The 14,484-nt window shown below is 43.2% G+C and overlaps 1 protein-coding gene across 48 annotated transcripts in view; it reads left to right on the forward strand.

Moving 5' to 3' along the window:
- The window catches only part of PPFIBP2 (PPFIA binding protein 2), a 146,187-nt gene that overhangs the window by 64,327 nt on the left and 67,376 nt on the right, over positions 1-14,484 (forward strand). For 44 of the 48 annotated variants that reach the window (XR_011541597.1, XR_011541598.1, XR_011541596.1 and 41 more), the window contains 2 exons: positions 8,887-8,979; positions 13,255-13,368. Coding sequence is in view for 44 of the 48 variants with exons in the window: in XM_070626189.1 (XP_070482290.1) it covers positions 8,887-8,979; positions 13,255-13,368 (207 nt within the window). In the remaining 4 variants the exon portion in view is untranslated. Of the gene's footprint in view, positions 1-8,523; positions 8,654-8,886; positions 8,980-12,721; positions 13,087-13,254; positions 13,369-14,484 lie in introns of those variants that run through there. The other 4 variants (XM_070626204.1, XM_070626211.1, XM_070626217.1 and 1 more) reach the window with 3 other exon arrangements.

The raw sequence follows: 14,484 nt of genomic DNA on the forward strand, positions 1-14,484 counted from the left end.
GCCCTGTGCCCAGAAGCCATGGCTCACTTGAAATTGGTTTTTTGGATTTGATAAGATCCCTTGACCAGGCAGCCTGGAAATACTACATATTTTCTTTTGTTTTCTTTTTTAGCTGAAACACATGTCATCTATGTTTTTAGTGACTAAAGAAGAGGGAACCATCCCAAGACTTATTCAGGGCCAAGGCTTATCCACTGTGTTGTGTTCAAAATCTCAGTGTATTTACAGGCGAGGAGCCATCATATAATTTAACATGATCTGATCAGTTGGGACAGTGTTTATACTGTGGCCAAGATCCTGAGGGAACTGGAATCCATAGCTTATTAGAAGCACTGAAGGAAATGTGACTCTACCTGGTGAAGCCTGCAGACTTCGATATCAGAAAAAGGAGAGCAGCTGTGTTTTGAGGACCCCAAGGTAGGAGTTCTGAGAAGCAGCTCTTGGCTCTGAATAACATGATGGCTAGAGCTGTCACACTGGGAAGCTGACTGTCTTAGGTTTTTCTCACACTCCATGCTTGCATACCAAATGACACCCCCATGTCATCTGCCCCTCTTGACTGTTCTGGAATCAGTTCTTTCCCTGTGTTCAGTGAAGTTCAATGCTGACGAGGTCTCCCGGGATATGCCAGCCAGGGAATGCTGCAGAATTACCCTCACCCAGCATCCCTAAGAGTGTTCCAGAGTGTATGTGGAGGCCGTGTTCTCTTGGCACATGCTGGCCAGGCGGTGAAGGAGTCATACTCCTGGGGATTCTCCATGGCCCCTAGTCATGGCATCAAGTGCTGACAGCATCCAGAACTCTGTGGAGACCTAATATGACTGTCTCTTGGCCAAGCTACAATGGAGGGGCCAGGCCAAGAGTGAGCAGGCATCGTGGAATCTGACCAGCCACTAGAGTCAGAGAGTGATGGCTCTGAGGAGGCTGCCCGGGTGATTTGGCAGGAAGGCTCATGTTTAACCTAAAGTTGACCTGAGTTCCAGATTGGAACAAAAATGAAAATTCAGCTTTTTATGATTGGTCATTACTAGCTATTGAAAGTCTCTCTGTGCTCATAATAAACATGTTTGTAGCACATAGTACTTATAGTACGTAGTAAAATGCTCGTAAGGAGGAAAAAATTGTGGCCATTTAGATGTGACTCAAAACATGGCATCTTTTCAGGGACAATGGAAAAGCGAACACGTCCTCAGCTGTTTGTGCCACAGGCCTGATTCCAGGGCTCTTAGCTAACAGTGGGTTCTATGTGTCGCTCAGACATTTTTTTTCTTTCCAGCCTGAAAGTATTTTGGTATCGTTCCCTTGGGTTATTTGTACAGATCTTCACAGATGCTTCATAGGTGTCCTGATCAGAAACGTTGCTTCTTTTTGTTCTCTTGCACAAAAAGAATGACTTAATTAAAACTGTCAGTACAAGGGATGAACAGCTTCTAACTGTGATTTGGTCTTTTAGCTTAAACAAAGCCATTTAAATGATTTCCGTATTTCCACAATCATTCAAAAACTGTTTATATCACACAGAGGAAATGTTAGAGCATCCTGCTATAAAGAGCTTCCTGCACCTTTATTCCCACACGTTTTTGAGTTTAATTACCTGACTGACCCTCTGTGTCTCTCTGTGAGGTATCATTTTCTCTATTTAAAGCATGTGAAGCCCCAGCTGAGTTGGCCTACCTGAGATGGCACCTGGTTAGTGCAGCCCCGCCTCCTAATCATTCCGCGTTCTCATTCTCCAGCGAGCGTGGTGCCTTGCAGAGGAGGAGGCTGTAGGAATTCTGTACATGAATATGGAAGCCCTTCAACAAAGTCCCCAGGGATCTGCTGCCTTGAGGTCCAGCTGGGCAAAGGATGGGAAAAGGGAACCTGCAGCTTCCGGCCTCTCAGCTCCCAGGCCTGGCATTTGTACAGCTCTGTAGGACATGTTATTCTTTCAACATAACTTCTTAAACGGTAGTTTGTTTTCATGTTCTTATTATCCTTTATGTATTCATATCCCATTCACCCTTACATCTTTTAGCCCTACTTCAGCTTCCTATTTATTTTATTGTGTTTTAACTTATTTTTCTTTATCCCCCCTGCACACACACCCCTAGTTGATGCCCATGGGCTTCTTGCATCTTCTATCATTCCCTGTCTTAACCTTCTTGCTGTATGTGTGAAATAAGAATGGAGGCCAACAGGTGGTGGATAGAAAGCCATCCATTCCACACACAAAGGAGATAGTGTGCCTTTTTTATCCCAGTACATCCCACACAGACACACCCTAGGTCACAAAGGATATCCCCATTCGCCCTTGATAATCCTGGTTTTAAATATGGTTGGCTCAGAACTGACAATTCTGTCTTAAAAATTGTCAGTTCAAGCAAACCCAGCAACAGTAGGCAGAATTCCTTTGTAATTCAGTACTACATCCAAATAGCAGGGAGTTCTTTCTGGTAAGTCTGTTTCCAAAGGAGTAAATTTTAGTCGATTGATCACCCTTTGAGACAAATGCTTTAGCCAGGGCTTTGGTTGCAAGTAACAGAAACTCCATTTAAACCTGTGCAGGCCAAGAGGGGACCAATAAGAAGGGCAGGGATATATTGCTACTTTTAGAGAGCATGAACCAGGGATGAGAATGCTACCAGTGTCTCTATTTCTTGGCTTTCATTTGTGTTTCTATGCATATTGGCTTCATAGCTAACTCCTGCTGCAAACCAACTTCCTCTACAAGGAAGAGGACATGGTCACTGACAACATCAGAACCTCCTAGCACAACCATTACCATTTTATGTTCCTAAGTTTAAAAATTGAGAGGAAGGATTCCAGCCATCAAGGCTTTGATCAGGTGGCTGGGAGGGGTGAGAATATCTCTAAGAAGATGGCAGCCCTCACTTGTGCCACATGGTTATAGTAAAGGTGATGATCCCAGTCTATTCTGGACAGTTAGACAATAGATTCCAGGGTTCAGGAAAATTCTCTGTCTGTATTGGTATTCTCCATTCCCTTTCCTTAGCAAGAGAGCAAGGGTAAAAAGTTAAAACCTAGTCTGAGTTTTTTAAAAAATAGTGATAAAGTTTCTTTTCTCAGCCTTAAGTATCCCCTAATAATCTCATCCCTCATTAAAATGCAATGTTCCCCAAGATATTGAAAACCTACTTTACTTCTTGAATCTGCTAGCATCCAGCTCTTTGTGCATGAGGAACTTACCAAGAGTAAACTCCTTATTCACTGACCTGTGGGAGAGGTAGGGGCAGGACTCAGTTTAGATTGGCTGGTGTCCTTAGATAGCCTAAACTGACCTTTATGTAGAGACACTATCCATGCTGCAATCTTTTTGGTCAGTCCTGTCCTTCCTGGACACACACAGTCCTGTCCCCATCCTCTCACTGCCCTCCTAATTTCTGAGGCTGATTAACTATCATGACCAACTCCATGACCCCCAACCATGGAACACGCTGCGTGGTTGCTACGTCATCCTAAAGCTTCTCTCTTCCACTTAGGGATGGCTAAGAAAGTAGTCCCACCTTAGGCTGTTGATTGCTGGAGCTGTATATTAGGCCTGCTGAGCACCAGTAGCAATAGCATTTTGGGTCTTCTAGAAACAGATCCATAACCTGTAAGGGTCAAGGTGCTGTGTTGTCTCTGTTCCTGAGGATTCCCAGCAACATCATTCTCAAGGCTTGGGGAAGACTTTGATCTCACAATTCTGGGCTGTGTTTTATATTTGCCTGCAAGAGATCTGGGTCTTAGAGGATGGATTACTGCATCCAAGACTTTGCCCAGCCTCTTGAGAGCAAAGCTTTGATGGAGCAAAGTTGGTTTGGCTTCAGTAATCTTGGGTAAAATTTCTGAGTTATGATATATATACAAGAAGAACTCCCCATCCTGCTTTGGTTCTGTGATACAAGAGAAGGAGTACGTTTCACTGTGGAATTCTTCAGATGCAAGAGGACATGGAAATGGCAATCTGTAGTTGCCATTTTATCTCCACAGAGTACACAGATCGCTTGGTCCCTCATAATATACCAGGTAACTAACCTGAATTACAGATTCAGGAACAGCTCTGACTAAGGATAGTTTGGATGAGAAGATTCATTTTGCCCCTGTCACATTTGTAGAAATAACCATCAAAATAGAAGAGGAGAAAGTTTGACCAAATCTACGTATATCATACCATAGCACATCATTAGTCCATTGGACAGGTCTAGCCTAGGGGCTAACATCATTAGTTGAGTAAAGAGGACCTCTTTCTTATTTATAGTCATCAATAGGATGAGCATGCTTCATAGGGTAGAAGTCTCCTTTAAATTCACTTGCCATTCCAGAATGGGGAGGAATAGAAATTTAGCATCCTTCATAATTGCATTTGACCTCCTTTTCCTCAGCAGAAGCTGGCATGGTTCTCTCACTCTGACTTCATGCGTGGAGAGCTGGGCAACCGCTCTCACTGATTTACCTAGTAGAGAAGATGGATAAGACTTTTCAGAGATTGTCAAACCTGAATCACTCAGGCATCCTGATGTATGATCTCATCATGCATCAAAGCCTTCTATTACAATTCCATTCTTAGGATTATGGAAACAGGTGTACCTTCTGACAGAACAAGCTCTTTTTTAAAGTAAGACAGAACAGAGCTGTGTCCCAACTCTCTTTTTAGACACATTTCTAAATAATTGGAATGACATTTTCATAACCATGTGGCCTTTTATGCCCTGATGATACAGCCATTTTATAATCCAAGAATGACATTGGGAAGTCATTTGAACCTGTTGCCCAATTACTGGAATAAGGAGAATACATTTTTTCACCCAAACCCTCACCTTTGGCTGATGAATGTTGGCATTCAGCATGATGATTCTAAAATATTCTTCTTGACCCTGTTCACAGATGCTTTCGGGTTCTTCTCCAAGTGGAGGTGACATTTTATCCTGGTCAGTCCCCTGCTAAGGGACTGCAGTTTTCTTGAGAAGATGTCAATCTTATCTAGATTGTAAAAACATACGACTCTACACTTCACCAAAAGCAAAGGATGGTGATACTGCAGACTTCTGTCTGGGACATTATCTTCATTTCACTGCTGTGTAATACCTTTCAAAAGCTTGCTAGAGGACAACAGTGATTTTGGTAGACTGAGAGGAAGATGCTTTGTTATTCTACAACAGTGATTTGGGGAAAGAGAAGGACCCTTTCTGCCATGAGCATCACTGTTATGTGGGCCAGTGTGACTGCTGGGAGAGGAGGTGTCCTCAAGTCTGTTGTGGGAGGCAAATGTACAAGGAACCACTGTTCTAGGAACTCAGTGCTTCTAGATTTTAAAATGTATTTTAATTATTTAGGAAAATGTTTTTATAAGTAGCTCAAATATTATGGTTAAAGTAAAAGCTCACCTTGACCAAACCTCCCACCCACAACTTTTTGTAGCCCAGACATTTCCCCAGAAGAGAGCACTGGTAAGTGTTGTTATGTAACCTTCCAGACACTGGATCTATTTATTCTCATACTTTTATCAATACCTATGGAGTTGTAGAGTTTTGTTTTCTGTTATCACCCCGTATGATTCTTTGGATCTGGCTGTTATCACTATCCAGGATGCCTATTATTTCTGTGATGGTCCATAAATATCTACCCCATGTTTTAAAATGCTACAAATTGTCCATAGTATTGATGAACCGTAGTTTATTTAGCCACTCCTCTGTTAATGGACACTGAGGTTCAGACAGCGGTTTCAAACCTTATTTTAAGTGAATTTTCATACAATCCCAATATATAAAACAAAATTTGTACTGATCTGCTCCTCAATTAAGTTATAACAACACAGAGTTTACTAATTTAGTACACAGTAACTTGGGCAAGGTGGTCTAGTGGTTAATATTTGGTGCTCTCACTGCTGCGGCCTTGGCTCCCTTCCCGGTGAGGGAACCACACCACCTGTCTGTCGGCTGTCATACTGTGGTGGCTGTGTGTTGCCGTGATGCTGAAAGCTATCCCACCAGTATTTCAAATACCAGTGGGGTCCCTTATGGTGGGCAGGTTTCAGCAGAATTTCCAGACTAAGACAGACTAGGAAGAAGGACCTGGACGCTTCTGAAAAAAAAATGGCCATGAAAGCCCTATGAATGACAGCGGAGCATTGTCTCATACAGTGCCAGATGGTGAGAGGATGGTACAAAAATGCTGGGCAGGGTTCTGAGCTGCTATACACAGGATCACTGGGAGTCAGAATCGACTCGGCATTAACAACAAAACTTGTGCAAATTATCCGTTTGTACCTTGTTCATACACTTTGTGCCTCAGTTCCTTTATCTGTAAAATGGTAATAAAAATAGTACCCATCTAATGGGATTGTGGGAAAGATTAAATGAGTTAATGCATGTGAAGTGCTCTAAATAGTGCCTGGCACATGTGAGTGCTACATAAGTGCTTCCTGTGTATTTACAGCACTGTGCTGGGACCACATTGAGTTGGTCTCCATAGAATTGCTTTGGCCCTTGGCTCTGGTTCTCCATTAGCCTTTGACCTACTTTGAGGGCATCACAGGAAAGCAGTGAGTTCTACTGGGCTCTGTTTACTGTGAGGATATCATCATGGATGTTGTTTATCCTGTTACACAGAGTCTGTGAAAACAACGCAAGTTCTTCCCCTCCATAGGAAGAGTTCTGCTTCTCCTAGGCAAGCAATTGATTTTGCCATACTGATCTCTGCATCTTTTCCCTCACTGTGCTTCCCTTTTTCCATTGGCTGCTAGAGGGGATCCAGATTTTGCAGTCTACTTCTAGTATGTGTTATAGACTCAATGGCATGCATTTTGTGTATTAACTGAGCTTATGATGTCAACTTACTTTCTTACAGGAGTTTTGTGGGTTTTTTTGGTCAACTAGTAAAAGTAGCCACCTCTCTGGGTGGTTGTGTGGGTAGATCTTTTATTATAATGAGGAGCACACTGCGCTCCTTGACTGAGGCACAGTTGGTGTGGTGGCTTTCTGGAGTCTTGTGGAAGGAGTTTTCCCTTTGATCTTCTCTTCTTCAGCTTCACTGGCAGAAGTGGCAGCTGCCAGTGCTGAGTGCCACATGCACATGCTGACTCTGGCACTGGGTTTGGACATGCAGAGCTTCACATGGGTGCCTGAGTCCTTTTCTATCTTCTTTATCCCCTGAAAATCACCCTCGTGAGGTTTTGGTCAGAAGAATTATTTTCTTCTCTTTTCTTGTCAGGTTCTGAGAAAATGTAGGTTATAATTATATCCTCGCATACTAATCAGAGTTTGACCATGGGAGGACTGGAATATTAATTAATGTAACAACTATAAACTGCCATCAACACAAAGAGCCATCTGTGATTGTTAAGGCCTTTGTCTATGGTATGAAAGAGCTTCCATAACAATGAACAAGATGCAGACTGGAGAGAGGCTGGATTAAAAGGCAGTGGTATGGCAAGGTGCTGTGTCCTATCTAGCTTGTGCCTGGCACAGCCACCCTGGGAAATGGCCATTGTGCTCACCCTCCCCCTGCACCTTCAACAAACAGCCAGTGCTTCTCTCACAAGTGAGACTCCAGGTTTGGATGGAGAATGCTGGGACCAAGACTGGCTCTGCCACCCGCCCTCACCTGGGCAGTATACTGGGGAGGAGGTGAGACAAGGGAAGGAAGGAGGTGCCCTTTCTTAATAGGGAGGGGTTGGAAAGCCCATCTTAAATGTTGGAATGTGGGGAATGGACTCAGGAGAAGGGGACCACCCTTGGGCCCCTGTGCTTGGGCTCCTCTCTGACCCCCTTGTTTGCACAATCATGATTTTCCTTTGGAGTGGAAGATACCTGCTTCATGAACATTGAAACATCAGTTTCCCTGGACTAGCTCAGATTATTATGATTGTCACTTCCCCATTTAGCAGTAAGGTCTACTTTTTCAGACTGCCAGGTCCCTGGATGGTCTATGGTGGGCATTCCATTTAGCATGGAAGAAGGGAGTGTTGGTAGTGTTGGGCCAGCTCAGTTCTGTTAGCAGCTACCTCCCTTCTCCATTCCTGCAACCAGGTCAGACACACCCAGAAAGTGACAGCAGCTCCTGTCTCCAGCTCAGGACATGTTATAAGATCCTGCCTCTTACCTGCCATTTTAAATCTTCTCCTTTTCCTCTGTTTTCCATAGTTCTGGGTACTTTCCATTTCCTGTGTTTTCCCCCTGCTTAGCCCTTTGAGATCCCTCTGGCTGTCGTTTGGGTTCTTCTCAAGACGTTTCATCTCAGCTTTCTCAGCTTGCTTCTCTCAGCTCTAGCTCTGCAGAAACACAGCATGCCAGCCTGGCTGCCAGAGCCCTTACTGGGGGTGGAATTGGCCACTTCTGGAAGGGACGAGTGAGTAGCTGAAGGGCTGTGCAGGTGGCCTCCCCTACCCTCCATGTGTGAGCCATGTTCTGACAGGCCTCTGTGCTGTAAGGTGTGCCTTGGTTCTGGAGAACCCTGGCGTGAGAGTTAGGGGATACCAAGATCTGTGCAGGAGTTGTTCCCACATAGATCCTTGGTGAATGGTACCCGCTCCCCAGTCTCTCAAAGAGTAGACCCTTATTGCTGTTGGTACCTCTGGCAGGTTGTGCCTCCAGCTAAACCAGACCCAACGTGTCCAGTCAAGTCAAGCACCACTGGTTCTGAAGCTACATCAAGACCTTCCTGGCCAAGGGTGAGGTCATCCAGGGGGTGGTTTTGTGGTTTTGCCAACTTTCAAGACACACCTATCAATGGCATCTGGTCTGGTCCACCTTGTAGTAGTTTTGAAATCTTGTGGTTTCCTATTTAGGTGGGTGGTTTTGTACACATAATCAGTGAAACCATCCTCACAAATTGCATACTTCATTTGGAAGTTGGTAAGATGTTTTTCCAACCTTTTAAGTGTATTTTTTTTCTTCCCTTTAGTCCCAGGTAAATCACCACGGTGCTGCTAGTAATGAAACGTACCAGGAACGCTTGGCACGTCTAGAAGGAGATAAGGAGTCCCTCATATTACAGGTGGGTCTTTTTTGGTGGGAACCAGCTTATCCAGTTAGCTCCCATTCTGTAGCTGCCCTAAATAGGAGGGAAGTGCAAGGGGTTTTCTCTGTTGAATTTATCCTGCTCCCATAGTATATGTTTTTCCCCAAAGCCCCAGTATATAGTTGTACATCCTAGTTGTAAGTCATTCTATTTCTTCTATGTGGGATGCCACCATAGCATGGCTTGATAAGTGATGTGTAGGTCTGCACCCAGGATCTGAACCCGTGAACCCCAGGCTGCCAAGGCAGAATGTGCAAACTTCACCACTCAGCCGTGGGGCTGGCCCCTACTATATGTTTTTAAAAAGACTTCCTGAGACAAAGCAGAAAGCAGCTAGGGGCACAGTTTAACTCTGGACTTGGCTTTTGGGAGCCATGAATGCATTCATTTATTTATCATGGACACCGAGCTCTTGCTTCTATACACTGGAAGCTCTGTGGCCAGGCTGATTAATGAGACCCTGTCCTTCAGGAGCCCAGGAGTCTTACAAGGGAGATAAGATGTGTCCTTCTAATAAAACAGAACCATGAGCAATTTAGGCCTAAGGGTGGATACTAATGGGATCAGGCCCAAATCATCTGGAGCTGGATGTAGACTGATCTCTTGCAAATCCCCTGGAGCTGGTAACATGGGCTAATAAGCCTTTGATGACTCCTTTGCTTTGAAGGGAAGAACTCCAAAACTTCCCACGGAGAATGATAGTCAAAGGAACATTTTCAGTTCTGAAAACTTGCATTCCTTGGTAGGACATAAAGTTGAGCATTCTTATGGGAGAACTTTTGCTGAAGTAGGGGCTCTTTGCTGTGTTAGCTCTCACCTGCATCAGTCAAGCATCAATATCTGGTATGCATCAGACACTGTGATTGACGATTTGGAGAATAGTAAGGCTAACATCCCAATCCTAGCTCCTTAAAAAGCTTGCAGGGTGGGGACCGGCCCCATGGCTGAGTGTTTAGTCCGCACGCTCCGCTTGGGCAGCCCAGGGTTTCGCTGGTTTGGATCCTGCGTGTGGACATGGCACCACTTGGCAGGCCACGTTGAGGCGGCATCCCACATGATACAACTAGAAGGACCCACAACTAAAATATACAACTATATATTGGGGGATTTGGGGAGAAAAAGCAGGAAAAAAAAAAAGCTTGAAGGGTTTTGGACAAGACTGGTAGTAGAATGGAGGAGGAGGCAGGTAGGGTTCTGGAACTTTCGAGCACCAGAGTTAGCACTAGAGTTAAGAGGCTACAGTGTGTTTGTTTTTTTCCTTCTATTTTACCTTATTTCTTTTATTCATTTCACTTCATTTTATGACTATAAGAGAAATAAATGATAATTTTAGAAACTTTGAAAAGGTAAAAAAGTTTAACATTTTGGCCTTTTTCTCTATCCTTTTTTTTCCCCGTCCTGCCCCTATTTTAAATAATTAGGCTCAGACCAAATATATAATTATACAATTTTGCATCCTAGTTTTTTTTTTGCTTCACTTTGTTGATTTTGTTCATCATAAAATATTTGAGTGCCTACAACTTGGTGGACACTGGTTTTAGGTGCTAGGGATGCAGCAGTGAAGAAAACAGGCAAACTTCCTAAACCCTTATTCTCTAGTTTCCGTTTGTGTGGGTGTGGGTGTGGATAATAAACAAACCAATACACAAAATATTTCAGGCGGCGATAAATACTATGAAGGGAAATAAAGCAGGATACGGATTGTGTAGTCAGGGCAGACCTCCCTCATAGGATGAGACCTGAAGGATGCTAGGGAGAGAGCCACGTGGACACCTGGAGAAGCACATTCCAGGCAGAGGAGGTGGTCGGTCCAGCACACACCCTGAAGGAGGAGTGTGCTTGGTTTGTGGGAAGAACAGGAAGGGGCCCTGTGGCTGGAGTTGGTGATCTCAAAGAAGCCTGGTGGGAACTGCCTTCAGAGAGGAAGCAGGTGCCAGATTACATCTACAGCACAGTATAGCGCAGCCATTTTGAGGGATGTGTAATTTGAAACTCTACCCCAATGACATGATTGATGAAAGAGGGTCCAATTTAGAATTTGGCAGCAAGCAGTATGAAATTGCAAACTTTTGAACCAGGAAACTTCCTGGCTAAAATAACATTCCTATTTAGAGGATTGAGATTTAATGAAGTCCTATGTGATCATTTCTTTGACTCATTGTTTTCTAAAATTCCTAATTCTTGAATAATTCTTATTTAAATAATCCTAACACAATTGGGAAGCTATTTATCAGACAAATCAGAAGTGGATCCTAGTGGTTTCTTTTCTGCCAGGAGCTTGTGGACAGACTTTCAGAGTTGCTCTCATGTGATCACTGCTATTTCACGGTGGCCCCATGGAGCTGGTTAGACAGACCCTCAGCGTGGCAGAACCTCTTACTTAATTCACAAGGCAGCTCAGCTAGACTGAATTAATTGGAGCCCTTGGCCCAGAATGTTTTCCTGGGTTTGCTTGTGAAAGAACAAGGGAAATCACACACAACAAAATACTTTATTTCCAGGATTTGGTAAAACCAATTAAAACCAAAATCTTTTATATCATCATTAGTCTGTAACTTCTTAAGGCAAGGATCGTATGGTTTGTTTTCACTTCTGTATCCCCCCCATACTTCTGTATGCTGAGCATAATTTTAGAGGCTCCAAAAAATTTGTTTTTATTGAATGAAGGTCACATTCTAAGATCTTTAATATTTTGTCCCAATTTTCTACAACTCTGCATTCATAATGCTTAGGGTAAGTATCAAGGTTCATAAGGACCTTACCGCCCTGTGTTTCTTAAGTCTTAGGCCAGGCTGAGCTCCAAGCTATAGAATGCTAGAGATCACATATTATTGCTCTGGGTCCTGCCAGCGCGTGGCCCCAAGGCGTGGTGCAGACTATGCAAGTGTTAATCCTCATAATAGGATTAACCATAACACATCCTTCCCAAACAGAAACTTGGGAACCTGGGGAGCAATGGCTGCCCCCGGAATCCTGCCCTTTTGAAAGGAAAGTTAGTAGTTGAAAAGGCTAGTACTGCTGATAGTGTTGGGCAACAAGGAATAAAAAATGAAAAACCATAAAAGGTTTGTGTTCAAGATGGGCCTAGTTAACAGGTGTCCATTTTCAGATTATAATTGAAATGCTAGCACAGCATGCATCAACTCCGGGAATGTTTCAATAGTTCATTAATCACATGAGAACATAAAAATGGAAAGCTTAAAGTAGCCATATTAATTTAGGTTGGTTCCTCTGTAAAGGGGAGCTTTATAATTCATAAAGTTTATTTAAACACTCATAGCTGAGTTCATATTAACTCATGCTCCAGCTATCATTCCTTTATAGACTGAGAAAAAATTTATGATAATCTATATTTAAATGACAATGACTCAACCATTGGTTAAAAACCGAGTCCAAAGACTCTCAATTTACCAGTCATTGATTTCTTTATTTTTTGGAGGCCACCCATTTACTTTCTTCATCTTCCTACTTTTTCTTTAATAAAGAAAAAGAAAAAGGATCGTAGACAGTTCGCTAATACAGAAGGCTGTGATAATCCTCTCAGTATATATTTAGGGTATAATTTAAATGACATTGTAAATGAATTTTTATTAATAATTCCAATAGATATCCTCAGAGTTCTTCAGAAAGATGACTTTCTTCCTGCCACTGTATGTGCAACGCGGCTTGTGTATGTTTATGACTTAGAGTCATGTTTTGGCCTGTGAAGCACAAAAACCTTTCTGGAGCCAAGTTTTGTCAGTGCTAATACATGCCCTTTACGTCCCGCATTCCTTAATTGCTTCAGAACACTCGCCTGATAGGTGAGCAGTCCTCACAGCCTTATGAGAGAGGTAAGGTCATTGGTTAGTTTCCACAGAAGTTTGGATTGCTCTTCCACATGAGGTGGCAGAAGCCCTGGCAAGCCAGCTGAGGTATGCCTTGAGGTCGGGGCTGCCTGACTGAGCTGTAGAAGAGGAATAAGGAGCAAGAGTCCAGCCCGGAGGCAGCTCTCATGGCTGTTGGGTGTTTTTCTCTTGAGTCTGTCAAGAGCAGGAAATGTGACCAACGTCATTAAGGCGGTGACTGAGACTCCCTGGCAAGGTAAGAAAACAGCTGGAGTTTCCTTCATCCAGGACTCTTTCCCTACCTGCTACCCACCAAAAAGAAAAGCCATTCTTCTTCTATGAGAATCAGTGGTGTGGTTTCACGGCTCACCTCCAGCGGGGAGCCATTCCTGCTCCTCCACCATTGCTTTATTTCCTGGAACAGGTGAGTGTCCTCACAGACCAAGTGGAAGCCCAAGGAGAGAAAATTCGGGACCTGGAAGTGTGTCTGGAAGGACACCAGGTGAAACTCAATGCTGCTGAAGAGATGCTTCAACAGGTAAGGCCTGGTGGGGCTGCAGGTCCTTGGGTTCTACAGCAGCTCATACGTTAAAGCCCGTTTCTGCGTCCAGGGCAGCTCTCACTGCTTACTTTCGCATTCCGCCTGGGGGTAGGATTGACTGCTCACTGTGTTGTTTATACAGCAGGTGAAACCAGCCTGAACATTGAGAGTTACAGAGCAGGGAGGGTGGGGAAGGGCTGGCCTGAGACCTGAGATGAATAACCTGTTGGGCTGGTTAGACAGATTCCCAGGTGGCACTTTCTCTAGGCCTGGCTCAGAGAAGGAGCGCTCTTCTGGCGCTGTCACCCTCATCTTCTCACATGAACCACAGTTTGACTGTGGGTGGCATCTGGGGTTTTAGAAAGTCAATCAGCTTATTTTGTGCCCCTTTCTTCCCTCTCACTCTTCCCCTCTGACTCTGTGTAATTTTCTTTGATAAAACTTATTACATAATAATATTTTAATATAATTTAATACATATCAAAATGAAAAAACAACTAGCTGCTCTCCTACCATTCAAAAAAAAAAAAAAGAATCTCTTAAATGTCTTCTGCTCTTTCCTTCCCGTCTTCCTTGTTATGTGTACATATAATTTGCAAAGCTCTATTCACACCAGAGGTACAATTTAGTCCTCAGATTTTGTATGCTTAACATCAGAGAGTGAGGTTTTTTTCATTTTTAAATTTTCCTGTATAGTTGTCTTTACTCTTATTTATAGATTTTTTTTTGAGTGAATCATAATTGACTCTTCTACTCTTGAACAATTTTACCCTATTGTAAATAATGAGCTGCAATTTTTAGGGAGGGGTGTCAAGTTTTTATCAAAAGTCTTTTTAGAATCTGTTGAGAAGCTAATTAGAAATTTTATTTTATGAAATCTATTTTAATATATATCTAATTAATAGGTTTCCTTTACTTGCATCATTCTTGCATTTTCAGCTATTTTGAAAAATAAACCGTGACTGAAGTGGATGTGTGTGTGCTCTGTAGCACCTCGTACAGCACTTGACACAGAAAAGGTGCTCACTATTTAGGAACAAGTTAGTTCCTTAAAAATGAGTGGGTCCAATTAGATGACTTCTTATCATCTTTCCCCCAAGCTCTAACTTTTTT

Source organism: Equus przewalskii, chromosome 6 (genome assembly GCF_037783145.1).
Source record: "Equus przewalskii isolate Varuska chromosome 6, EquPr2, whole genome shotgun sequence".
Lineage (NCBI taxonomy): Eukaryota > Metazoa > Chordata > Mammalia > Perissodactyla > Equidae > Equus > Equus przewalskii.